General features: G+C 48.4%; 1 protein-coding gene across 1 annotated transcript in view; it reads left to right on the forward strand.

Moving 5' to 3' along the window:
- DNAJC11 (DnaJ heat shock protein family (Hsp40) member C11) overlaps window positions 1-24,496 on the forward strand; it is a 55,184-nt gene that overhangs the window by 24,012 nt on the left and 6,676 nt on the right. The window contains exons 5-11 of the mRNA XM_083752671.1: window positions 15,605-15,733; window positions 17,666-17,788; window positions 18,267-18,340; window positions 21,313-21,502; window positions 22,049-22,134; window positions 22,474-22,590; window positions 23,961-24,116. Coding sequence (XP_083608797.1) covers window positions 15,605-15,733; window positions 17,666-17,788; window positions 18,267-18,340; window positions 21,313-21,502; window positions 22,049-22,134; window positions 22,474-22,590; window positions 23,961-24,116 — 875 coding nt within the window. The remainder of the gene's footprint in view (window positions 1-15,604; window positions 15,734-17,665; window positions 17,789-18,266; window positions 18,341-21,312; window positions 21,503-22,048; window positions 22,135-22,473; window positions 22,591-23,960; window positions 24,117-24,496) is intronic.

A 24,496-nucleotide genomic window follows, 5' to 3' on the forward strand; every position in this document is an offset into this window, starting at 1 on the left:
GGAAAGGTACTCTGTCCTCAGGGAGCGACCATAGTTCAGTGGAAGGACACATGCTTTGGATGCAGAAGGGCTTGGGTTAGATGGCTCTGGGTAGCAAGTCTGGTAAAGACTCCCACTGCCTGTGCCCTGTAGCAAAGCAACCAGTCAGAGGAGGAGAAAAAGCTAATGCTGGGACCATCATATTTGGGTAAACTGCAAGGCAACTGCTAGTATTGGGACCCGTTCATGGTTTCACTTTTCCTGGATGATCCCTGCCCCAAAGAACCTGAAGTGCATTTTTGCCAGTGTCACACATGTGCCCTTTCCCCCCTGGCATTCTGAACCATGGAGCAGGCAGCTGCTGGCAGTGACTCTGTGATTTTAGACACTGCAACATACCCTTGTTTTTTCTTTTCCTCCTTGTGCTCTCTCTCCCTTGGGTGTTGAAGATGGGTTAAACATCGAACAAACAAAAAGTAACCTGTGTGCTGTTGACCCCAAATTTTGGATTCTGTGACCCACATAAATCACTCCACTTAATTTTGCATATTGGTTTCTGCTAGTGTATGCAAAAGCAATGAAGTCTCAGCTGGAATCCCTGGGGACCACCTTTGGCCTCTACCCCACTGGCTCTTGAGGTTTTAGCAGGCAGTTCTCCCTTGTTTCCCAAGCTGTCTTTGCAATTTCCTTTTCTTACGATACAAGCTGAGATTCCCAGGTAGCTGAAAACTCCTGACTTTCCAACATTTATCATATTCTTAAACTCTTATGTAGAATCGTAGAAGGGTGAAAGGCCCGAGGGCATCTAATTCACCAGGTGGTGTGCTCTGTAAGTGTCTGGTTTAAACTCTGCAACTAAATAGAAGGCACCTTTGATGGGCTGCACTAGTGCATGAGTCCCAAACCATGTTTTGGAGTCCAGGGTTTGTAAAGAGCAAGGGGCCTTACTTATCTCAGGTTCCAAGCAATTCCAACAAAGAAACAGCTGAGCGTTTTATTTTCCCCCCTTCCTGACTCCAAAAATAAAACATATCTCAAAATACCTTTTGTCACCTAGCCCAGCATGGGGTAGCTCCCCTTTCATCTTCCTGTCTGACTCGTTGCACAATTAGAGGTGGATATGATGGTGAGTTTTCTAGGTGATGTTCCAACTAAGAACTTGCTAGGCTGTGCTTGTGTCATGCTGGAGGTGGGCAAGGAGAGCCCAAGGAGCCAGTACACCTGTGACCCAAATACATTGCCCACCTCTGACTCAGAGCAGTCCATCTCAGAAGGCTCCATGCAACTAAAGTCTCCCCTCTCTACTGGAGTAAATGACCACTGGAAGAGAGAGGCTGGTGCCCTTTCAGCAAAAAGAGTACCTCTAAGTCAGGCATCCCCAAACTCAGCCCTCCAGATGTTTTGGGACTACAACTCCCATCATCACTAGCTAACAGGACCAGTGGTCAGGGATGATGGGAATTGTAGCCCCAAAACATCTGGAGGGCCGATTATGGGGGTGCCTGCCCTAAGTGAAGGAGGAACACAGCTGCAGGTTGAGAATTAACTGCACCTGAAGCTCTTCTCTCATGCAGAACTCAAGGAGCTGTCCAGGGTACCTTTTGTCTTGCCTCTGCTGAGGTCAGCATCAGAAGGCAAGCAAACATTTAACCAAAGCAACGGTTCAGTTCAGCAAAACCATGGTACTTTGGGGGCAAGCCCCATGAGCATGCCCTTCCATCCCCTCCTCCTCATGGGCGTTCAGCTTCTGCTGCTTTCTGGTACGATCAGACTCTAGCTGCACATTCCACCTTCACCAGCGAGCAAGATTTGTGCTTGCCTCCTGAGCAAGGTGGCCCAGCCAGCTTCAAACCACAGTTTGCATTCTGGTTTGGAGGACAGTTTCAAAAAATAGTAGCAAGAAACTGTGGTTTGATCAAACCAGGACGTAGTTAGTAGAAGTAGATGAAGTCTCTGTGAACCAGAGGCTTGTTCTCTTAAGACCAAGCTATAGTTTAGCTGATGTGGGCAAAGCTGATATTGGCCGTCATCAGCCTGGTGCCTTCTAGATGGTTTTGGACTGGGAATCCCATCAGTTGCCACCAACATGATTGTGCTTCCATCAGCCCCAATGGCCTGCTTCATGGCCTCCAAACCTTCCTCAAGGCCCAGGTTTAAATATTTTTTCCCTTCCTGTGTCCACAGCATAGCAATGGTAATGAGAGGCTACTCGTTCTAAGAACACAAAGGTTTATCTATCGACATCTCTCTTTCTTCCAAACAACTCTTTGTTCCCTGCTCGCTCCCCGGGGATGCAAACCGTTTTACAGTATATAATTTAATTCTTTTCTTTTATGGCAGCCTTTCTCTCTTCTGCTCCAACAGTGTTATCGCTGGAAAATTAAATTAAAACTGTTAAGGGAGCAATCCACCAGGCTCTGCCGAGGCGCGAGGACAATTGAAAGGAACGCAGCCGTGGAACTGCCAAGCTGGGTGGATTCCTCCCTTTTTCTTGCATACAGGCTCTTTTGTGAAGTTGGGGTCAGGGGTCAGGAACCAGCCATGTGCAGGTCACATGTGTGGCTTAATACTGTGGTTTTATTCTTGATGTGGGTGCTGCTGATATTTCACTGGTATCTTAACTGTATTATGTGATTTACAATATTATTTATTTATTTTTATTTTGTAAACTACTTTGAGGCCACTTCTGACAAAAAGCGGCATATAAGCATGTTAAACAGTAATCCTCATAATATATGGATGTGACGTGTAATTGTGTGTTTTTGCCTTTAGTACTATGCCTGGCTATAAATTCTCCAAAACGGCATACAGTGGTACCTCGGGTTAAGTACTTAATTAATTTTTGTTCAGTTATCACTCCTAATATGCATGTTTCTGTACACAATTTTGCCTGATAGCTGTGTTTTTTGCAAGCCATTCCCCTGAATACAGTGCTTTTTGGCACAAACCTATCCCCCAAATTGCATCCTTTTCCCCTACTAATACAGTGGTACCTCAGGTTAAGAACTTAATTAATTCTGGAGGTCCGTTCTTAGCCTGAAACTGTTCTTAACCTGAAGCACCACTTTAGCTAATGGGGCCTCCTCCTCCTGCTGCGCCGCCGGAGCATGATTTCTGTTCTCACCCTGAAGCAAAGTTCTAAACCCGAGGTACTATTTCTGGGTTAGCAGAGTCTGTAACCTGAAGCATATGTACCGGTAACCTGAAGATTATATAACCTGAGGTACCACTGTAGTAACTTAAAGGTAAAGGTAAAGGTACCCCTGCCCGTGCGGGCCAGTCTTGACAGACTCTGGGGTTGGTGCGCCCATCTCACTCAAGAGGCCGGGGGCCAGCGCTGTCCGGAGACACTTCCGGGTCACGTGGCCAGCGTGACAAAGCTGCATCTGGTGAGCCAGCGCAGCACACGGAAACGCCGTTTACCTTCCCGCTGGTAAGCGGTCCCTATTTATCTACTTGCACCCGGGGGTGCTTTCGAACTGCTAGGTTGGCAGGCGCTGGGACCGAGCAGTGGGAGCGCACCCCGCTGCGGGGATTCGAACTGCCGACCTTTCGATCGGCAAGCCCTAGGCGCTGAGGCTTTTACCCACAGCGCCACCCGCGTCCCTCTGTAGTAACTTACCAATTATTTAATGGAGACTAACCAACTAACCACTTGTTGTTGTTGGTGGTGGTGGTTTTAAGGGGGAAGTGGTCCCAGTGCACTCCGCCAAATACACCTCCTCTTGGGATATGGGAGTTGGCCGTCTGAGGCCGTGGAGATGAGTGGAAGCTGAAAGACAAGTTTGTGTGAGGGAGAGAGGGCAGGATGAAGCAGACAGGCAGGTGCAGTTAAGTCCCGGCTTCCTTGCCTCAACCAAACATTCTACTCGCTTTCCATGTTTCTGAATTACATATTAAAATGGACATGAGAGGTTGGGGGGGGTCTCTTGGAAGCGACTCCTTGTGTATCATCCTGCTTTGCCGAGGTCAGTTGCCTCTCCTTCACACCTACTTTGAACCCATTTCATGGAGATTTGCGGTGGATAGTAGGGCATGCATCCTAAGCTCGAGGTTTGATGTTAGAAAGCTCTCATGGCCCTGATGCACAAAGGCAGAGAAGTTATCCTGTCCCTGCATCTCCATGGTGTAAGCCCTGTATGTCTGGAACAAAGAGTTCAGTGCATTGCTGAAAGGGACCCACCTTGGCCTGTTTTGTTTTTCTTTTCAGCCCTGTGCACTCTTACCTGCTCCTGCTGTCTCTTGCATGTGTACATAGAATCACAGAATTGTAAAGTTGAAAGGATCCCACAAGGATCATCTCGTTCACCCCATGCAGCAGTTTACACATACATAGGGTCATGGCACATGAAAACCTAGATGTTTTGTAATTTCCATTATCCCTGGGACTGGGTCATGGGACTTGTGGGGAGAGGACAGTCCAGGGAAGGGGGTAGGTGAGCAAGTGAGGGGCAGCACTTGTCACCCAGGACTCCTTCCCCTTGACTTCAGGAGCCTGACATTTCCAGTGAGGAGGCGGCTGCGTTTTGCCGCGGCTGTTGAGCGATAAAGAGGAGAGCCGCATTGTGAGCCGAAGCCTCTGCATCCGGTGATAAAAATCAGCCATCTGGGTGTTTACAGCAATTGCTTATTGGCATTCTATGGAAATGTCTCTCCAGGCAGCGTCCTGTGGAATTAGGTAGCACAGCTGTGATCGTTTCATACAAGAACGCGAGTTATTTTAAAATTTCCGACGGTTTATTAGTTCTATAAAATGGGCTTCAAATAAGTAAGCATTTCTAACCAGAAATAGGGAGCAATAAGCAGATGCGGGCAGCTTGGCAGGCTGCAAGTTGTCTGGGCGTGTGTTTTTTTCTTTCTTTTTCTGCTGGCTTTTTCTTTCTCTGTTTCAAGACACTGCACTGGAGGGTTGAAGGATGTCAGTGACCTGCTGTGAGTAGAATGGTAATTCCAGCATACGAGAGGAAGGGTACTTCTGCCTCCCTTTGCAGGAGCAGGAGCATCACAGCCGACATCTGAGAAGGTGGGGGGCTTGCAGGCTGTCCAGTGGTTTGTGCCATTTGGCTTGATGACTGTAGGTGGGGGTTTCCCCCAGCAGTTTTCGTGGGCCGCAGGTAGCAGCCATGTGCAGAAGTGGCACAGCTTTGCCAAGGGATGATCTGAGGTGGTGCGTTTGGAGGGTCAGGCTAGGGGGGAGGAAACTAGTCGTTTTTGCAATCATTACTTTTACCAGGCATAGGGAGCTGATGAAATACCTTGAGGCCACAGGATCTTGCACCCCTCCCCACCCCAGTACATGGAAATAGGAGTGTGCCAGACGTAAATCTGGAGTCCTCCTGGTGCTGTTTGGACTACAATTCCCATCAACCCCAGCGAGTGGTAAGGTATTATAGTAGCTGGACTCCAGCAACATCTGGAGAACACCAAAGACTGCTCTAGTGGGAATCATAGAATTATAGAGTTGGAAGGGACCCAAAGGGCCATCTAGTACAACCTCTTGCAATTCAGGAATGGGTTGGAGCCGAAAGTGGGTCAGAGCCAAAGCTGCAGGTCTCTTGTCCCTTGTCTCAGCTCAAAATATGGTCCTTGTGAAGCACTGGCCTGGCAGCTCTTTTTATTAGAAAATGGCCTGAAGATCTTTGATGATGTAGCAGAAGCAGCGTGGAAGCCCAGCCATTCTGAGTCTCGTCAGCATCTAAATGGGGAGGCACCTGGGGACCTCCTGAGGCGTTCTCAGGTGGGAGGGGGAGCACAGCATAAATGAAGTGCATGAGCAAAAGAAAAGGAAAACACTGTAATTGTTAAATATCTGGGATGGGTTGCAGATCGCCTGCCATGCCCTGATGATCAAGGGATCGTGTGGCCACTTGTTTGAGTTTGTAGTTCATTTGGCCTTCTTCAGTACAGATGCTTCCATGCCTGGCATTTAAAATGAGAAGAGGAGAGCAACAGCAGAGTACATGAATTCAGTTTCACGCTCTCTGGCCCCATTTGCATCAGTAGCTCAAATGGTTTCTTCTTGAAATGCCACAAAGTGGCTGAGGGTGTCATCTGAGCAGTGGACTGTGTCCTCCTCCTTTTCCCTAGAGCGGCCATTGCCGAAAATCCCATGAGGTTCTGAAAGCCTCTAACACTTGCACACAGCTCATTGTGGTTGCGCAGCTGTGAGCATCTCCACTCCATGCTTCTGTGAGCAGAGTTATGCTCAGTGGTGTGCCGTCGGCAGCCCGTGTTATATTCTGGATGCAAGCGCAGCCTCTCTCTCCTCCTCGTGTGCCAGGACCCGTCTTGGGTAACACCGCACATTCTCAGTTTCAGGCTGGTGCAAATGAAAGGGGAGTTGTGACGAGCAGAGCTATATTTCCCGAAAGAGAGAATTCTAAAATAAGATTGCAGGGTGCACTCAGAAAGGTTGGCCTGGGGATTCTGAAAGCACGTCTTCGACTGTCACCTCGAAGCGGCAGAAGATTGCACAGTGACCTTGTTCTATATCGGTGTGAAAAATATGCCTTGACCTGCCTTTCTCATATCACCTTTGCCATGAATGGTGGATTTAGTTTAGCAGGAAGATGTTCTTCTCCTGAATTAAGTTTCCCAGAGGCGCCTTTCTGGTGTTGCTTGCTGGCTGCGCTCCATCAGGCTCTGTCCTGCAGAAATTAATTGTGTGTGCCTTTGCATGCTTTTCAGCCTCTCTCTGGGTTGCAGCCGTGGGTTCTGTTCTGCTAGTTGAGGCAGGCTCCTTTTGTCGCTGGATGACTCTCAACTGGATGTGTGAACCGACTCTTGAAAAGCAGTGCTTTTGAAATGGTAGGAGGCAATGCAAGGCAGCCCATTCTCTCAGGCAAGCCATCAGTCCGTGTCTCCCCCCCCCCCCCCACAATTTGGCAGTCATCAAATGATCAACACGCGTGTGTGAAATTGCCTTTAGCCATGGTAGAAATTCTCTTGTGTATTTTGGGCAATAAAGAGGGGGGTGATCCTTGGGAACCAATTGTGATCCAAGGGCCATGGGTCAGGAGCAGAGCACAAGGTTTTGCATACAGAAGGTCCCAAATTCAATCCCTGGCTTCTCCAGGAAGGGCTGGGAGGGACTCCTGCCTGAACCCCTGGAGAACAGCTACCAGTCAGTATAGATCAGGGGTGGCCAGAAGATGGATCAGGATCTACTGGTGGATATCTGGGTGCTGTGAAGTAAATCAGCAAGGATTTGTGATTCTCGGTTGTTCAGCAATACCAAAAAAACTGACTTCAGGAAACTCTAACAAAAGAAAATAAAAAAGTAAGGGGGGCAGTTTCCAGGAGAGGAAAATGTGTGAGCTCTGTTCAATTTTGGAGCTCAAAATAAATTCCTGGTCTCTGAAAGATATTTATCTTTTGTACCAGGTGAAACACATTAGATCTCTCAAGCCTGATGTCTACAATAGACAATACTGATTTATAGAAACATAGAGTTGGAAGGAACTCTGAGGATTATCTAGCCTAACCCCTGTAATGCTGGAATATGCAGTCATCCCATACAGGGATCGAACCTGAAACCTTGGTGTTTTCAGCAGCACACTCTAACCAACTGAGCTATCCAGGTGAACCAGTGGTCTGACTCAGTGTAAGGCAACATCCTTTATTCCTAAACATTGTATTGCCCCAAGACCTGTTGACTGGTCATTCTGAAGAGTGACAGAATGTGACAGCATCCTATGTTCCAAACTGGTTCCTCCTTGTATAATTAGATATTGGGCTGGGACGCAGGTTAAGCCCCCGCTGGAGTCAGTGGTACAAGTTAGTCATTGGGATATAAGTGCAGCTAACGTAGCCAGCTCCCTCTGCTTCCTGGGTTTAGCTTATTCCAGGAGTATCCCAAACTCCTCCCTGCTCTTTCCTCCCACAAACCTTGTCTTGAACATCGCCAGGCATCTTGGCAGTCCACTTAATGTCTTTTCTGCCTGCTGCATTGATTGCAATGTGCTGTGCTAGATGCTGTACAGTATTTAAGTATATTTTTATTTCTCCTTTTGTTTATTATATGTTGCATTTTATTGTATTCCATAGAATTCACATGGTAGCACAATAAAATGCATTGTAAGAAATAAAAGAAGCAATGAAAATACAGTTAAAATCAATATGGATATTTAATGTGATGAATGTGGCACCACCTGTTTTCACCCCACACATCCACAGACATGCCACAGGTCACTTGAATGGACCCCATGGTGATCCACAAACCCTTGCCTATTCTTACAATATTTCACCTATGAAAATACCTAATTTTGCTTTTAATTTAGACCATATGGCTAAACCTGGTGTGGAATCGCTGTAGCCTAAGCTTAGGGTCCTCCAATTTCATCACTCTGCTCATAATTACCCTGCTCTTGGCCCTTGAGGAATAATGTGTTTAATTTAGGGCTGCTTTCTTTCTGCTTTGATTTTTCCTCCACCAACCCAGCCACTGCTGCCGCTGCCGCCTCTCTCCAGCATGTCTCCGCTGTACGTCTGTGACCTTGGAGCAAGGACTGTCCCCCTCTCTGCCTGTGTTTCAGCCCTAGCTGTCTGGTTCTTTCTCGACTTTCCTCCGCGATTAGCCTGGTCCATGGCCTTCCACTTTATCCCTAGCCAGGGCTTGTCTGGGTTGCTTGACTGTCGTCTTGTATTCTACAGAGGGAGAGAAAACACATAGAAACCAGTTGTTTCATGTTTGAAATCTGTGTTCTTTGTAAAAAGGTTTGTTTTTTAAAGAAATTGTCATTAGAACAAAACTTCTGAAAACTATAGCAAGCAGTCTTATTTGAAAATATTTACTGTTCGGTTTTTCGATGGGTGGGACGCTGATCACAGTAAAGACCTTACCTTTGGGTTATGATCTCAAAGCCTGTGTCTCTTGAAAATGCCTTTGATGGCCATGGGGTGTGCTTTCTGGCTTTCTTGAGGCTGGGGAAGTGTAGAGCCCATGGCTGCCAGCACACCTGAAGAGAGATCATTCACCAAGCCAAATGGCAAGATGCCCACCTTTCTCCCGACTACCCCAGACCTGCTGCGCTGGAAAACTTTATGCTTTGGAAGCCAGCATTTCTAATGTGCTAAAGGCAGTCTCTTTGCTGTAGTGCAGGTATTCCAATCGAACGGTTGTTTAGCTTGAGGGATGTCCAGGGCATGAGAATCCCATTTACTGCATACATTACATTGCTTGAAAGTATCTGGGCGTCTCTTCCCCCTTCAGCACAGAAAGGACGCCTCACCATTTGCCACCCTGGAATGATCTCCTTCCTTTGGCATAATAAATTGCTTTACTCACTTACGAAGTTTGTAGTTCTTGTGCTGGCATTTTTCAGTCTACAGCAACCTGTTTAGGGAGGCTTTTAATGTTTGATGTAGTACAGTATTTTAATATATATTTTTTGGAAGCCGCCCAGAGTGGCTGGGTATAAATAATAAATTATTATTATTATTATTATTATTACCTGTAAAACGAGACGCTGGTTCCAAGTCTTTCTGGAGTCCTTTAGATTCTGAACCAGAGGGATTCTGAATCCTGTGTGCACGCACTCATGGTGCAAGAGATAGGTTAAAAGAAATGCATCTCAAAACAGTGGTGTGAGCCTCTTGTTTGGCACTCTGGTGACCTGGGTTTATATATATATATATATATATATATATATATATATATATATATATATATGTAACTATACCTGCACTTGTCTTGCTTCAGGTTGGCACTTCAGTGTTCCATAGAGAGTTAATGTGTTCTGCAGGAGCTATGCCAGGCTAGTTATCTTTCATGGTTTGTTTTCCCATTGCTGGTCCATAATTCCTCACCACTACCCCCTGTCTCATCCCCCCACATTTCTTCCCCAACCCCCAGTTTGGGATTTAAGTTTGCTCTATTTGGAGTGGCTAGCGAAAGCCAGGCCCCCACCCCCTGGTATCTCATACAGTGACAGGAGGTGTGTTCTCATCTTCCGGGTGCTATATTTAACCACCTACCATCTGCTATTCTGACCCCCACCCACCAATTCCTTCCATTTAAGCCAGATTCCCTTGCCAGTGCGGCATGGACTCTGACAAGTGACCTCACCAGCTGCACCTCCCTTAGACGGGCTTGCCCGGCTGGTAGCTGGCAAGAGGCATCCTTATGGAGAAAGGCAAGCAAATAAAGGAGGGCTTAAAAAACAGCCTGCCACCTACTTGTCCCAGAGGAGCTGGTAGAATGAGATCAGCTGGACTTTTTATGCTTTCGTTCAGATTTGTTGGTGAAGGTTGTTCAGTCCTGGAGGACTTGTGCTGTTTCTCTGAGGAGCAACAAGCAGCCGTCTATTGCACCCACAAATGCTGGGCAAAAAGCAGCCACCCTCCTTGCTGGTCTTTGAACCTAGTCAAACAGTGTGAGGTCAAGCTTGGGTTAAAACAAATAATAATCTATGTTAACTCTGCAAAGTCAAAGCCATGTTGGACAATTTTTTGGCCAATGAGAGATTAATGAGATATCTAATATACCCATACAGATTATCTGGGTGTGCAGGGAAACAGTAGTGTTTATTATTATTATTATTATTATTATTATTATTATTACTACTACTACTACTACTACTACTACTACTACTAGCCTCCAAATCAAAGAAACACAACTGGAGAGAAATACTGAAGTAAAAACATGCTTCAGCTTTCAGAAACCCCTGTAAAATTGGGTGGTTTGAACCCTGGCTTCTGTGGATTGAAATTAGCACTTCCTCGCTACTGACTCCACTGCTGGAGGTATTGCAGAATATCTATGAACATTCCTGCTGCTCAGACACTTAAACTGTGCCAGCACCCTAGGCCATGGGAAGGCTTGATAATAGCCATTTCCCAGGAAGCCTGCAGTGAGTGAGAATTGGTTCCAGAAGACCAAGCATGGAGATTTTTTAATCATTTGGGGAGGGAGCTGGTTCTTTTTTTCATTTCAGACCAACTTGTGGACGTATCTGTGGGTCTTTTCTCTCATCTGGGTTGGAAAAAGAGCTGTGGGAATGGGTGGGTGAAGCAGGTCTTCCTTTGAGGGAAAAAAGCCCAACCCTTCTGGTTGGTTTGTTTTTAAGAAAGAAAGAAAGAAAGAAAGAAAGAAAGAAAGAAAGAAAGAAAGGGGATTTAATGTAATTGTGTGTTTGTGGCGAGAGAGAGAGAGATGCCTTTCCTGCATAAACAGGGCTTGCAGCTGATCTTATTTATTATGCTTATATCTTAGTTTTCCTCCTAGGACAGTACCTGCTTTTTATCTTCACAATAATCCTTTGCGGTAGGTTAGGCTGAGAGATGGCCCAAGGTCGCCCAGAGAGCTTCATGCCCGAGTGGGGATTTTGAACCTGGGACTCCACACTAGTCACTGTACCACACTGACCTATGATGATGATGATGATTACATTTATATCCCATCTTTCCTCCAAGGAAGTTCAAGGTGGCATACCCAATTTTCCCTCTCCTCATTTCATCCTCAAAACAGCCCTGTGAGGTAGGTTAGGCTGAGAGAGTTAGCCCAGGGTCAATGAGCAAGCTTCGTGGCAGAATGGGGATTTGAACCCCAGTCTCCCAAGTCCTAGTCCAGCACTCTAGCCACTACACCACACTGGTTTTCTTTTTAAAAAATAACCTGTGTCTCTTATTCGGAATAGTTCGCACCATGGGCACCAGGTGTGAATGAAAGGTCCAGCCTAGCTGGATAAGGACAAGGTGAGAGAGAAATTTCTGCTGAAGGTCACAAAGAAATGTAGTTTGGGGTTTGTTTGGTTTTTTTGCAAGTTGTAAGGTTGACTCAACCTTGCGGAGGTGTCTATAGCCCACTAAGACTCATTAAAATCAGAGAGAAGGGGGAGCATGTAGATTGCAAATTTTAAAGCAATTCGCTTCCATCCATGCAAATGAGTGTGGAGTGAAGTTACTTATTTATTTGAAGCATTTTTTGCCTTGCTCTCCGGCCCCCGTTCCTGCAGAAAAGGGCTTCCAGAGGAGCTTGAAAGTATCAACAACAAGATGGTCTCAGTCCTGAGACTTTTCAAAGTGATGAATTTGCTCAACCACAGAAGAGATTTCTGAGCTCTCCTTTTATCCCTTTCCTCCCTTTGTGGCAAGAAATAAAGCGTTTATAGTGAATTACTTTCTGAAGGCTCAGGTTTACACACACACAAACACACCCCACTCCATAAGGGAGATTTCTTGAGCAAGCGGGCTGGGGGTGGGGGGAAGCCAATCAGGATCTAAGCTCCACCCGCCGTCTGAGTATATAGCGGCCTGAATAGCGGACAGGACTGACTGAGGCAGCGAAAAACATGTCTCGTTTGGCAAGCGCCAGGGCTTAATTTATGGCATCTCACTTTGTGTTCTCCCTCTGCAGGGACTGCAGCTTTCAGCCTTCATTCCCAATCAGCAGCCAAGAGCGTTTCTGCTTGCTCATTACTGGAGTTTGGGGGGGGGGGTGCGCTTCCTGGTTTGGTTCTCCCTCCCCCATTTAAATATCACATCTTCAGCTGAAGGGGAAAGTGGCTCACATACCCCTCGCAAAGGGGTAGAATTGGCCAGTTTTGCTGGGGGCTGGTGCCAAGGAGAGCTGAATTCCGTTCAATTCAATTATTTTTGCATGAGCATCTCTTATCTCATATCATTTATTCTGGCTTGCCAGTTGTGGGTTAGGGTTAGGGGGCGGCAGGGAGCAGTCCACACAAGGCAGAAAAGCACCATTGCCTCCAGCCGTTTGACCATCACAATCTATTCCTTCTGGTGTTTCTTTACAGTTTTGTTTAACTTGGATACTAGCTTAGTTTAAAAAAGAACAGCAAGTGAAACCCAGGCTGAGACTCTCAGGGAGCTGGATGCGGCTGTGAGATTATGTGCTCCCTTAGGATTATGATGTGCAGTCAAGAGATGGCTGGCATCTTTCTCCTCCGCAGAGGAGCACAGTGGGAAAGCCTCTAGACCTGCTAAAACAGAGTGATCCCTCTTATCCCTGGATCAGCTGCTCTCCAACAAACCTCTGCTTAACTCCCATCAAGTGTCTTTGGCACCCAAGAGCAGGTTTCAGGCTCAGTGGCCTCCTAGCTCCTCCTTTCCTCTTCAGTTGCTTCTCAGAGGCATGGATTTGGGAGCGCCACACTGCAAGTGCTCTGGCACACTCCCAGGGAGCAACGTAGCAAATAAAATGTTGGCACATCTTAGGTTTTCCCCCAGCACTAAATGGCACCCTGTTGGAGGTGGACATTCCTAAGCAGTGGGGAAAAGTTATTATTTATTCAATTCATAAACCGCCTTTTATCAAAAGATCCCAGGGTGGTGAACAACATTTAAGAACACATTTTACGGAGCACAATAATGAAAACATAATAAATAGCATAATAATAGACAGCATAATAATAAAATAACTGTAGTAGCAGCCCCCCCTTTAACAGGCCATGGAATATTTAATGGCCAAAGGCCTGGGTAGAGAAGAATGTTTTTGCCTGGCACCTGAAGACATTTAATGATGGTGCCAAGTGAGCCTCTGTGGAGAACATTCCACAGATGGGGAGCCACCACAGAAAAGGCCAGTTCTCTTGTTGCAGCCTTCTGAACTTTTCTGGGAGGGAGGACATAGACAAGGGCCTTGAGCACCAAGCGCAGGGTCTGGGTCGGTTTGTATGGGAGAGGCAGACCTTAAGGTATTGAGGTTCTGTGCCAGATGTCCCTGATGTCTTTAGATAGCTTTGGTCAGGTCTGGACTTGAAACTGCAAAAAATGCTTTGATAGGTTCCTACTACCCTTTCTGTGCAGTGGCTGGTTGGGGTGGAGGTGCCATTAACACAGGCTCCCCTTCTGTCCCAGAACAATTTGGTACCACCAGTAAAACTCGGTTGCCTCATTGCTCACCCCTAGCCTTGTCTTCCTTCTCCTCCCCCTCTTTCAGTTTTGCACTGTGTCTCTTAGATTGTAAGCCAGGCTTCCTCAACCTCGGCCCTCCAGATGTTTTGAGACTACAATTCCCATCATCCCTGACCACTGGTCCTGCTAGCTAGGGATCATGGGAGTTGTAGGCCCAAATTCTGGAGGGCTGAGATGGAGGAACCCTGTTGTAGGCCTGCTAGTGGAGACTGTTATGTCTTCGTTTTTTCCACAGCCCTTAATAAGAGCTTTAAAAATGCATCACTTCATAAAATGATTTCCAGGACTGAAAAGCCAAATGGACTCCCAAGCTCATGCGAACAGACCCACCTGTCATAAAGATCAGCCCTTCCTTTTCCAAGTGGTTCTGTTTGCCTCTTGTTGACGTCTTCCATTTTGTAGTGCAGTATTTCTGCAGGTGGTAGTTGGCATGGTGGGGGAGAAAAGCCTTAAGGCGGATTTTGTTTTATTTTTGGTCTCTCGAGGGTCAGATGCAAATCAGTCTTCCCTTGCGCACATTCTGACAGTGGTGCCATGTGCAGGGTTTAATTTTATCCAGGCCTTGCCTACATCCTGAGGTCCTAATTGACTCTTTGATTGCCCGCCAGCATTAGGGGTGCAGCTGCACAAATCAGCCATCTCTGAGCTTTTCTGGATTCCCCCTAGATATCCGAGTGAGCAGGTCTTTCTGAGATGTTTAAAAATGGGATGGAGGGACAGGGTTTTCTCTTAATCTGCACAGGCCACTCTCTGAAATAGATGGTGGTACAGGAGCATGCAGTTCATGCATTCGTAATAGTGAACGTCATTTGCACTTTCCTATCCCTTATAGAGCCATCAGTTCTAGAGCAACATAGCAAGGAGGCAAGACTTTCCTAATTGTAGTTTACAGGCTGGATTTGGCAGAGAAGATAGCGGTGGGCACGTGGTTAGAATACTGTACGGAACTCACTGCCATAGGTGTCAGCAACAGCCACTCGCTGGAATGCCTTGGAAAGAGGGTTGGACGAATACATAAGGCTATCAGTGGCAACTGGCTGTGACGGCTATACCGTACCTCCACAGCTGGAAGCTTCTGAATGCCAGTTTCTGGAAGCCACAGGGTTTCTCATAGGGGCATCTGATTGGCCATTGTCACAACAGGATGCTGGACTTGGATGGGCCACCACCCTGATCCAGCAGGCTTCCCTTACTTGGGGTGAACAAATACAGGGATGAACATTTGAAGGTGCTTAAAACTGGCCCATGTCTTTCAGCGTTAAGGTCTCTGGTAACGAACTAAGGTTTCCCCCAACAAGGGATAGGGATGAATGTAAGGAACTGCAGCTGCGAGTGAGCATTGGGAGGTTAAGCCAAAGATAGGAGCAATGGACTTGTAATCTGGTGAGCCAGGTTTCCTTCCCCGCTCCTCCACATGCAGCTGCTGGGTGACCTTGGGCTAGTCACACTTCTTTGAAGTCTCTCAGCCCCACTCACCACAAAGAGTGTTTGTTGTGGGGGAGGAAGGGAAAGGAGAATGTTAGCCGCTTTGAGACTCCTTAGGGTAGTGATAAAGCGGGATATCAAATCCAAACTCTTTTTCTTCCTCTTCTAGGGGAGTGGGTTTTCAGAAGGGCTTGCAAAGGCAATGGCAGAGCAGAGGTTTTTCTTGCTGTTCCAGGCAGAAGAAGACTGGGCACCGAAGAGAGCAAGGCACTGAAACAGTGAGCACAATGCCATTTAACACCAAGGGCTTGTTTCTTTGTTTCTCCAGGGGACAATTAGCGTTGGAATAGACGCCACTGACCTCTTTGATCGGTACGATGAGGAGTACGAAGAAGTGCCAGGGAGCAGCTTTCCCCATGTTGAAATTAACAAAATGCACATATCGCAGTCCATTGAGGTAAAGTACGTGAGAGAGAGAGAGAGAGAGAGAGAGAGAGAGAGAGAGAGAGAGAGAGAAATTAAAAAGGGTTTCTCTGTTAATGAGGCACCTCAGCACAGAGCAATGGGAAATGAAATCTGGCTCAGGGATGCAATTATCTGTTTCGAAATGGCACTGGAGGAAGTGGGGAAGGGAAGGTTCACTTGCGACTGAGCCCATGTGCTGTCAGAGTCTCTCATGCGCTCAAGTGCTGTGCTTGGGCACCCCATTTGTATGCCACACACCTCCCATCTCTGGAAGCAGAGAGTCTTCACAGGCTCTGCGTGTGTTGCTCAAAAGCTGTTTCCCAGGCAGAGGGTGTTAGTAGTAGTAAAAAAAAAGGTATGGTAAAGGACCCCTGGATGGTTAAGTCCAGTCAAAGGTGACTATGGGGTGTGGCGCTCATCTCACATTTCAGGCTGAGGGAGCCAGTGTTTGTCCACAGACAGCTTTTGTGGCCAGCATGACTAAACTGCTTCGGGTGCAACAGAACACCGTGATGGAAACCAGAGAGCGCACGGAAATGCTGTTTACCTTCCCGCCACAGCAGTACCTATTTATCTACTTGCACTGGTATTGCTTTTGAACAGCTAGGTTGACAGAAGCTGGGACAAAGCAACGGGAGGTCACCCCAAGAGGCTCAGTGGTTTAGACCACAGCGCCACCTACGTCCCGCTGTTAGTAGTAGTGGGGAAGCCCAAAGACTCTTCTCTGCTTCTTCTGCACACTTGGTCAGCATCCCCTGCTCACTGTTAGTTGAACTGCAATATGATGGAGCATTCCGGGACACGCCAAGGACAGCAAGCGGCGGAGGGGCATTCATAAAACTAGTCAACAGCGCAGTTTCTGAGAGGGGTCGAATGCCAGGAGGCTGAGTGTAAAAAGAGAATATGGTGGACTTATTCAGTAGTTTGAGGGACGCAGGTGGCGCTGTGGGTTAAAGCCTCAGCGCCTAGGACTTGCCGATCGAAAGGTCGGCGGTTCGAATCCCTGCGGCGGGGTGCGCTCCCGCTGCTCGGTCCCAGCGCCTGCCAACCTAGCAGTTCGAAAGCACCTCCGGGTGCAAGTAGATAAATAGGGACCGCTTACCAGCGGGAAGGTAAACGGCGTTTCCGTGTGCAGCTCTGGCTCGCCAGAGCAGCGATGTCACGCTGGCCACGTGACCCGGAAGTGTCTCCGGACAGCGCTGGCCCCTGGCCTCTTAAGTGAGATGGGCGCACAACCCCAGAGTCTGTCAAGACTGGCCCGTACGGGCAGGGGTACCTTTACCTTTACCTTACCTTTATTCAGTAGTTTGGCTGAATCATCACACCTTGAGTCTTGGCTAAGTGTGTATCTGCAACAGATGATTGCCCTCAAATTCACTGGTTAATCTGATTCCACGTCTTGGGCATGTATGTCCACCCCTCCTACATGCAGAGAGCATCCATGCACCACACATTCTACCCACGTAGATGAGGCCACACAGTGTTGGGGCATAGAGTTTAGTTCTCATTGTGGCCAACCAAATGCCTGCAGGGAACCTGCAAGCAGGAACCGAGCACAAGAACACTTTCCTGTCCTGTGGTTTCTAACAACTGGTATTCAGAAGCATCGCTGCCTCTTAAGTGTGGAGGTGGATCACAGCTGTCATGGCTTGCCATCAATAGCTTTCTCCTCCATGAACTTGTCTCCTGTGTGCAGAGAGCATCAGTGCACACAGAGTTACGTTACACTCTCCCTGTACCCACTCAGGTGAGGCCACCAGGTGTTGAGGCAGGATCTTAAGTATTCATTTATATGGGAGAATGTAAAGGGGTGCCATCCAGGTGGGTCTGCTTTTGGTGACACCTGCCACTGAGAGTTAGGCCTGCTGTAGATTTGTGCAGGACTGCTATGAGCTGCAACAAGACAGCTGTCTTTCTCTTGCAGGCTCCACTGACGGCCACAGACACTGCGATATTGTCGGGAAACCTCTCAACGCAGAACGGGAATGGAGGCGGCTCTGTGAACTTGGCTCTGAGGCGTGTGACATCTGCCAAAGGCTGGGGAGAGGTAAGAGGACTCGTTTCTCCCAGTTTTCACCCTGTTTCTTGCTGTGTTTTGAGCCTTCCAGACTGCTGCTGCTGCACCTCTTTCTCTGCCTTCCTTGTTGGTGGGAGGTCACTGATTTTCCTATTTTAGGGCACCCAGAGCCCTCTTTTGTTCACTCTCTCAAAGCTGGGCAATGTCGCTGTGCTGGACTAGGCTACCATGTGGACTTGCACAGTTAATTTCCTGCTGTGAGCACTGCTGTGTTCCAGGGGAGGAAGCACCACCTGCCTCCTCTCCCTGGCCATGCACTCCAGTGCCTATCCAGGCAATCCGAGTAGCTGCCATAGAGGAATAGTTAAAGGCAGCTTGTACAGGTGAAGGGCTGTGGGCAGCTCATGAGAGTGAGATCTCTGACCAGCACCAGAGCTTAACTGAGTCACACTGATCTCACCTTTGTAGCTGTTGCTTCCTAACTCTTGTCTGTCTTCTTTTTGTGCAGATAGAGTTCGGAGCTGGAGACCTCCAGGGGCCTTTGTTTGGCCTGAAGGTGTTTCGGAATCTTACACAAAGATGGTAAGACTTAGAAAGGGGTGGAGGACAACCTCCCACTCCTAGAAGGAACAGGAACGATTTGTGATGTTATTATTTTTATCTTATTTATATACCACCCATCTGGTTGGGTTTCCCCAACCACTTTGGGCAGCTTACAGCGTATATAAAAATACAACCGAACATCAAACCTTAAAAAACAGAATATGCAACCAACCAATTATTCATCACTATCTCTATGTGTCTCTTCCATCTACAGGCAACCAGCCAACATACACAGTGGCACTGATATTAACCACCCACAGTGCCATTCAGAGTCTGAAACCAGTAGGAAGCCAGTTTTCGATCATATGGTTACCTTTTCTTTCAGGGCCCTGGTGTCTCTCAGAAAACACATGGCAGGCTGAAATGTGAATAATGTCGCCATGCCAAACCTAGGGCTTCAGAGATGTAGAATCGTTTGCTGTATTAAGTTATTTCTTGTGAAAGAGGCCCATGGTGGATCCAAGGTTCGTCTAGCATCTCCATATGAAAGTGCTTTTCAGCCGATGCCGCATAGTCTTGAAACAGGAGCAGGTGCCTGCAAAGTGTCCCTGGCCTTCCAGTGAGACAGGCAGCTGCCTCTCGTAGGCCCTACAGTTTGGAAAAGGCAGGAAAGAGGATCAAGTGTCTCTCCCTCTTCTTTCATTCTCTCTTTATCAAAACGACAAGTCAATATTAGTAGGGAAACCTCCCCCCCCCCCCGGCTGTATGAACTCTCCCCAAGCACAAATTGAACTTGGGAGAGACAGCAGGGGTCACCATGTTGCCGCTTGAGCCCCAGCCCCATTTCCCCTGCTGGGAACCCCCGGGAGTTAGCGCCAACTACCAAAGAGAGGGATCCCTGAATTTCTCGCCCATGTTTATTCCGCTGTATTTCTGTTCCGGCTGGATTTTCCTTGACCCTCCACTTGTCATTTTGTTTGTTAGAGATGAGAGATTGGAAAATGCAAAAAGAAGGGAGTCTAGTATGGGAAAGAGAAAAGCTTACACAGGACATTTAAAATATTCAAAGTGGCTTGCAGGTTAGGACTAAACTTGGATCGATGGCTCTGCTTTGCCTTCACGGTTGGAGACAATAAATGCTTCTGAATTCCAGTTGCTGGAAACGGCAGGAGGGGAGAGTGCGCTTGCCCTTGAATCCTGCTTGTCCATCGTCAAGAGCCTCTTCTTTACTGGGGTGCAGGATCCCTCTGTGGCCAGAAGATGGCCTTTGCTTCTGCCTTAGCTCAGATCTTTCCAAAAGGAAATATTGGAAAAGTTGCCGCTTTTGACAGCTTCCAGTTCAGTTCCTAGTGGGCAGCAAGGGCAGGCCCAGCTATCGCGCTGATCCAAAGCTGCCCAGTGCTGTCATCATTGATAGGCAGCAGCTGTGTGGGGTCTTTGGCCTGGAGCTGCCAATGTTATAAGAAAATACCTCTTAATTCCCTTATGGGGTATCTAGAGCCCATAGAGAGTCCCTCAGGAGATCTCTATCGGTCAGAGAGAAAGCAGAGGCCAACCAGAGTATATTGAAAGGAAAGGCGGTTAGTAAGCCTGATATTTATTAAAGAAAATAAACTGTTACAACAGGGTCACCACTCACCACATGCAGGAGGGAGGAGAACCCTAAGCAATGGTGTACAAGCCCCTGTAAAGACTTTTCAAAGCCTCTTGAAAGCCCAAGACCACCCTCCTAAACATCATACATACATCACAGAAGGAGGCAGTCTCCAGCAGAAATTTGAGAGTGTTGCTTCACTCCTGTCTTCCAGGATACCTGATAATGCCTTACTTGATTGCATTTTCTGAGTAGCCTGACCATTCCTTTGAGATGGTAAATGCTTTAGTTCCTTTATCTCTTACCAATATTGAATCCTGAATTTCTTACAAATATAGTTTGCTCAGCCTAGCAGATACTTGCCAGACTGTATTTGCAGGGAGGTGTTAGCCCCTACAATCCAAAGACAATTGGAAAGCTTTTCCCATTTTCTTCCTTCTTGCAGAGAAATATTTGAGGTCAATCTGGGAGAGTCAAAATGGCTTCAGGATTGCTCTTCTGTACTATTTCAGACACGTGGTTTACATACTTAAGTATGCGTGTTGGCCTTGTACATTTATGAACATTTATTCTATATCTGAGACCTTAGAATTCTTATAACACCAGGGACTGGCCTGCAACACCTGTGCTCTGCCACAGACCAGTGGCCAGCTAATAACTGACTCCACGCATTTCCTAGATCTACAAGTGTCAGCAGAGATGACGGTACATGCCTGGGCTAGCAGAAGTAAGGCCAGTGCAATAGTGAACTGCAACACGGGGCCCAGTAACTGCTGCTCGTTCCTGTTTCATTCCTGGCATCTGTTGTGTGGGCATGCAGCAGTTGGAATGGATAGGGCCCAGTTGCCCTGTGGGTTGACTCTGGCAGAGCCGACCCATACCCTTCAGCTGGCCCCTGTGTCAACATGTCCTTGGCATAGCATGCAGCTGACTCCATTCTTCAGGCCCAGCACATTTCCTAGAGAGCAGAGGCAGAGAGTGTGCTGTTGGCTTGTGTTTTGCCCCTGAGGAGAACAGGACAGCTTGGTTTGGTGTGTGGGGATCTATGTACACATCAGAGCATGACAGAGCTTTGAGCAGCTTCCAGAATCCCAAGCTGATAATCCTCCTCTTCTCCTTTCCCAACTCCCAAGAGATGTTGCTGGAGGAGGAGGAGGCGTGCATGTCCATCTGTAAGTCGGAGGCTCTAACTGAAGCTGGGATAACTTGTCTGCTGCACACCTCAAGCTCTCCTGGCCTTAAAAAGGGAATGGATGTGGCTATAGCTAGGGAGCAGTGTGTAGCTGGGGAGAGAGGCTCCTCTTGAGCAGCAGTTGCCTAAAGGAGAGCAGCAGTTTCCCAGGAGAGGGGAAAACCTTTCAGTTTCACTGAGAAGATTTTCCTTCTAAGCCTCTTCCTACCATCCCCCTGTTTGCAGCTTCATCACGACAAACTGTGCACTGCAGTTCTCCTCCCGAGGGATCCGCCCAGGCCTAACGACTGTCCTGGCAAGGAACCTGGACAAGAACACCATGGGCTACTTGCAGTGGCGCTGGGGCATTCAGTCGGCCATGAATACAAGCATCGTCCGGGACACCAAAACCAGCCACTTCACGATGGCCTTTCAGGTAGGGTGGCCCTCCTTCCTTTGGCTTCAGCTGTTCTTTGCAATGGCTGTCTGCTCTTTGAGGGTGAAGGAGACCTGTGCTGGCAACTCAGGGAGTCTTTTGAGTTGAAGTGGAGCAACTTGAATTGATAAGTCGCCTCTTTGGATCTAGTGGCTGGCCTGTGACTGGGGGTTAAGAGGAGGATGAGGCTTCATCCACTCCCGAGGAATCTGTATGGGCCACCCAACTGTTTATACCTGAGCCATGCTCCACAGCGTGGTCTCTGAACATGGCCATGTATAGCTATTGTGAACAACCCTACCCTACTGCATGAAATGGACCGGTCTGCCTATAAAGTTACCTAAACCACGACTGTGTCTCTTGACAGTGAGTTGCATGAATGAATTAGGCATAGTATGGAGAAGTGGCTCCCTTTCGTCCGTCTGGGATCTACCACCAGTAGGCAAGGGAAAGGAAGTGTGTTGGCATATGTGTGTGAATGCGAGGGAGACAGAAGCAAAGTAAGGAAGAGGGTTGACTGACCTTCCCGTTTCTCTCATGCCACAGCTGGGCATCCCTCACTCCTTCATGATGGTCAGTTACCAGCACAAGTTTCAGGACGAGGATCAGACGCGAGTGAAAGGATCTCTCAAGTAAGTCCCAGCCCAGAGGGTTGCCCCTGGCAGGTATAACTAGCAGGCAGGAGGCAGCTTTTGGCATAGGGGTTTGTGCAAGGGAGTCAGCCTCTTGCAATGGTTGCTTTAAGGATGCATGGGCAAGAGGCTGGCATCCTTCTGCTGCTGCAGTGCTCACCATCTGGAAACCAAATGTAGCAGGCATGCCAGGTGCTGCCTCAGTGCCTCTTCCTTTCTGGAGGGGAAGGGAGACCCATCAGGCAAGGGGGTGAGTTGGCAAGGTATGCAGAAGATGAGATCCGGTGATCCCGAGAGGCAGAGCCTGTCCCTCTGCTTACCCAAATGCTTTTGTTTCAGAGCTGGTTTCTTTGGGACCATCGTGGAATATGGGGCAGAGCGGAAAATCTCCCGGCACAGCGTCCTTGGAGCCACCGTCAGTGTGGGTGTACCCCAGGGAGTCTCTCTGAAAATCAAGTGAGTTGGCAGCCTGAGTTCTGGGGCTGCTTTTCACAGACTGGTGCACTCTGGCTGCCCTGCACAGCAGCAGTCATCAGCACCAGGTTGGGGAAGGTTGCTCTAGGGAGCAGCTCCTCCTGCCTCTGGTCTTGCATTTTGCTGCTGGTACTTGCCAAGGGACTTCATAGAAAGCCACTGGACTGAGCCGCATGTAAGGGTTGGCATGCCTGGGCCCCCTTGCCAAGTCCCACTTCTCAGCACGATGCCCACTGTGAGCTCCTCAAGCCCCTGGGCCTTGCCCCTCCAAGGGACTAGTAGTTCAGAATGAATACACTACGTTTGTGTGTTGACCTGCACCCAGGCTGTAGAGCCAGAGGAGGGCTCTAGGAGTTCAAGATTTGCGGAAGTGCCAGGGAAGATCAGTTCTAATGCCTTATTAAAGAGGAGAAATAGACCTACAGTGAGAAGCAGCCTGTCAGTTCCCCCCTTTGCTGTGGGATGGACGCTACAGCAAGTAGCCTCCACAGCAAGGAGGTAGCTTGTCCGATGATGGACTGTCTACACCCAGCCACTAAGGCAGTTTACGTTAGCCAACTGACCAGGAGTGCAGGTGGTAGGCACCCAGAACATTACAGGGTTCCTCTTCTGGGCTCTGAGCCCAACATCCCAGTTCCCACAGATAGGGGTACCATGAAAGCTAGGCCAGTTAGGATAACAAAGCAGGCATTTGTAAACATATATGAGCTATAGCTACTTCCAGTGAATTGTAGGGTTATGTTGAGTACTCACATGGTGTCAGCACAGCTTCTGGAGCAAGTTCACCTTCGGGGCAACACAGTATGTCTAACAACCAGACACCTGTTAAAGCTGTGTCTGCTGGAGACACTGATCACAACGTGTGCCGCTATCATTCTGGTTGGCATGTTTCAGTTTTGCCAGCAGAGGGCTCCAGAACACAGCAGAACGGCCTGGGAAAAGCGGGAAGATCAGTGATCGGACTTCAGAGCCTGTCTCTCGCTCTCTTCCCGCCCCCTGCTAAAAGAGCTCAGCAGCCTTGAGTCATGAAACATGGAGGAGGGTTTGCCTTAAATTTGTGTGCCTGGGCAGACGTGTGTCATCTAGGTGGGCCCCAGCAGGTTTGGGACCCTCCTCTTCCTGCTCTAGAGTTCTGGCTATGGGTCTCCCGCCGCTCAAGGCACCCCATGCCACACCAGGGTCAGCAAAGTCCCATTGCCACCTGGCAGCAAATGATTGAGCAGGACAAGGAACCAGAGAGTCAGGCACACTCTCTCTTTTCTTTCCCTCCCCTGGCCCCTTGTGTATTGGCTCCTGCAGGTTCTCTGGGCCTGCCTTGCCAGCTAACTGCTCTTCTTTCCCCTGCATCTCAGGCTGAACCGAGCCAGCCAGACCTACTTCTTCCCCATCCACTTGACGGACCAGCTGCTGCCCAGCGCGGTCTTCTACGCCACGGCGGGGCCCCTCGTCATCTACTTCGCCATGCACAGGCTCATCATCAGGCCCTACCTGAGGGCGCAGAAGGAGAAGTGAGTGCCCCGAAAGCATTCCCAGCATTCACTGGGGGAGGATAGAGGTGGGACTGACCTGCAGGGCACAGCACAGCAAAGGCAGCTGGTGATGGAGGAGAGGGCTGCCCAGTATGTACATCAGAGGCAGTACATCTCTGGAAACAAGCTGCCGGAGGTGGGGCAGCAAGCGAGGTTTGTAGCATTCCAGGCCTGCTTGTGGTCCTTCTGGAAGTTTCTGGCCGGCCACTGTGGGGGAAGCAGGGGTGGTGGTTTGGCAGAGGGTGGGGGGAACACCCTCCTGCTCTTTTCCACAGAGCTCTCCTGTGAGGGTGGGGGGATTTTTGGAATGAGAAGAAGGAGCCAGACTCTGGGCTGCAAAGCAGGTATTTCTGTGACTT

The sequence above is a fragment of the Podarcis gaigeae genome (genome assembly GCF_964106915.1).
Source record: "Podarcis gaigeae genome assembly, chromosome: 8".
Lineage (NCBI taxonomy): Eukaryota > Metazoa > Chordata > Lepidosauria > Squamata > Lacertidae > Podarcis > Podarcis gaigeae.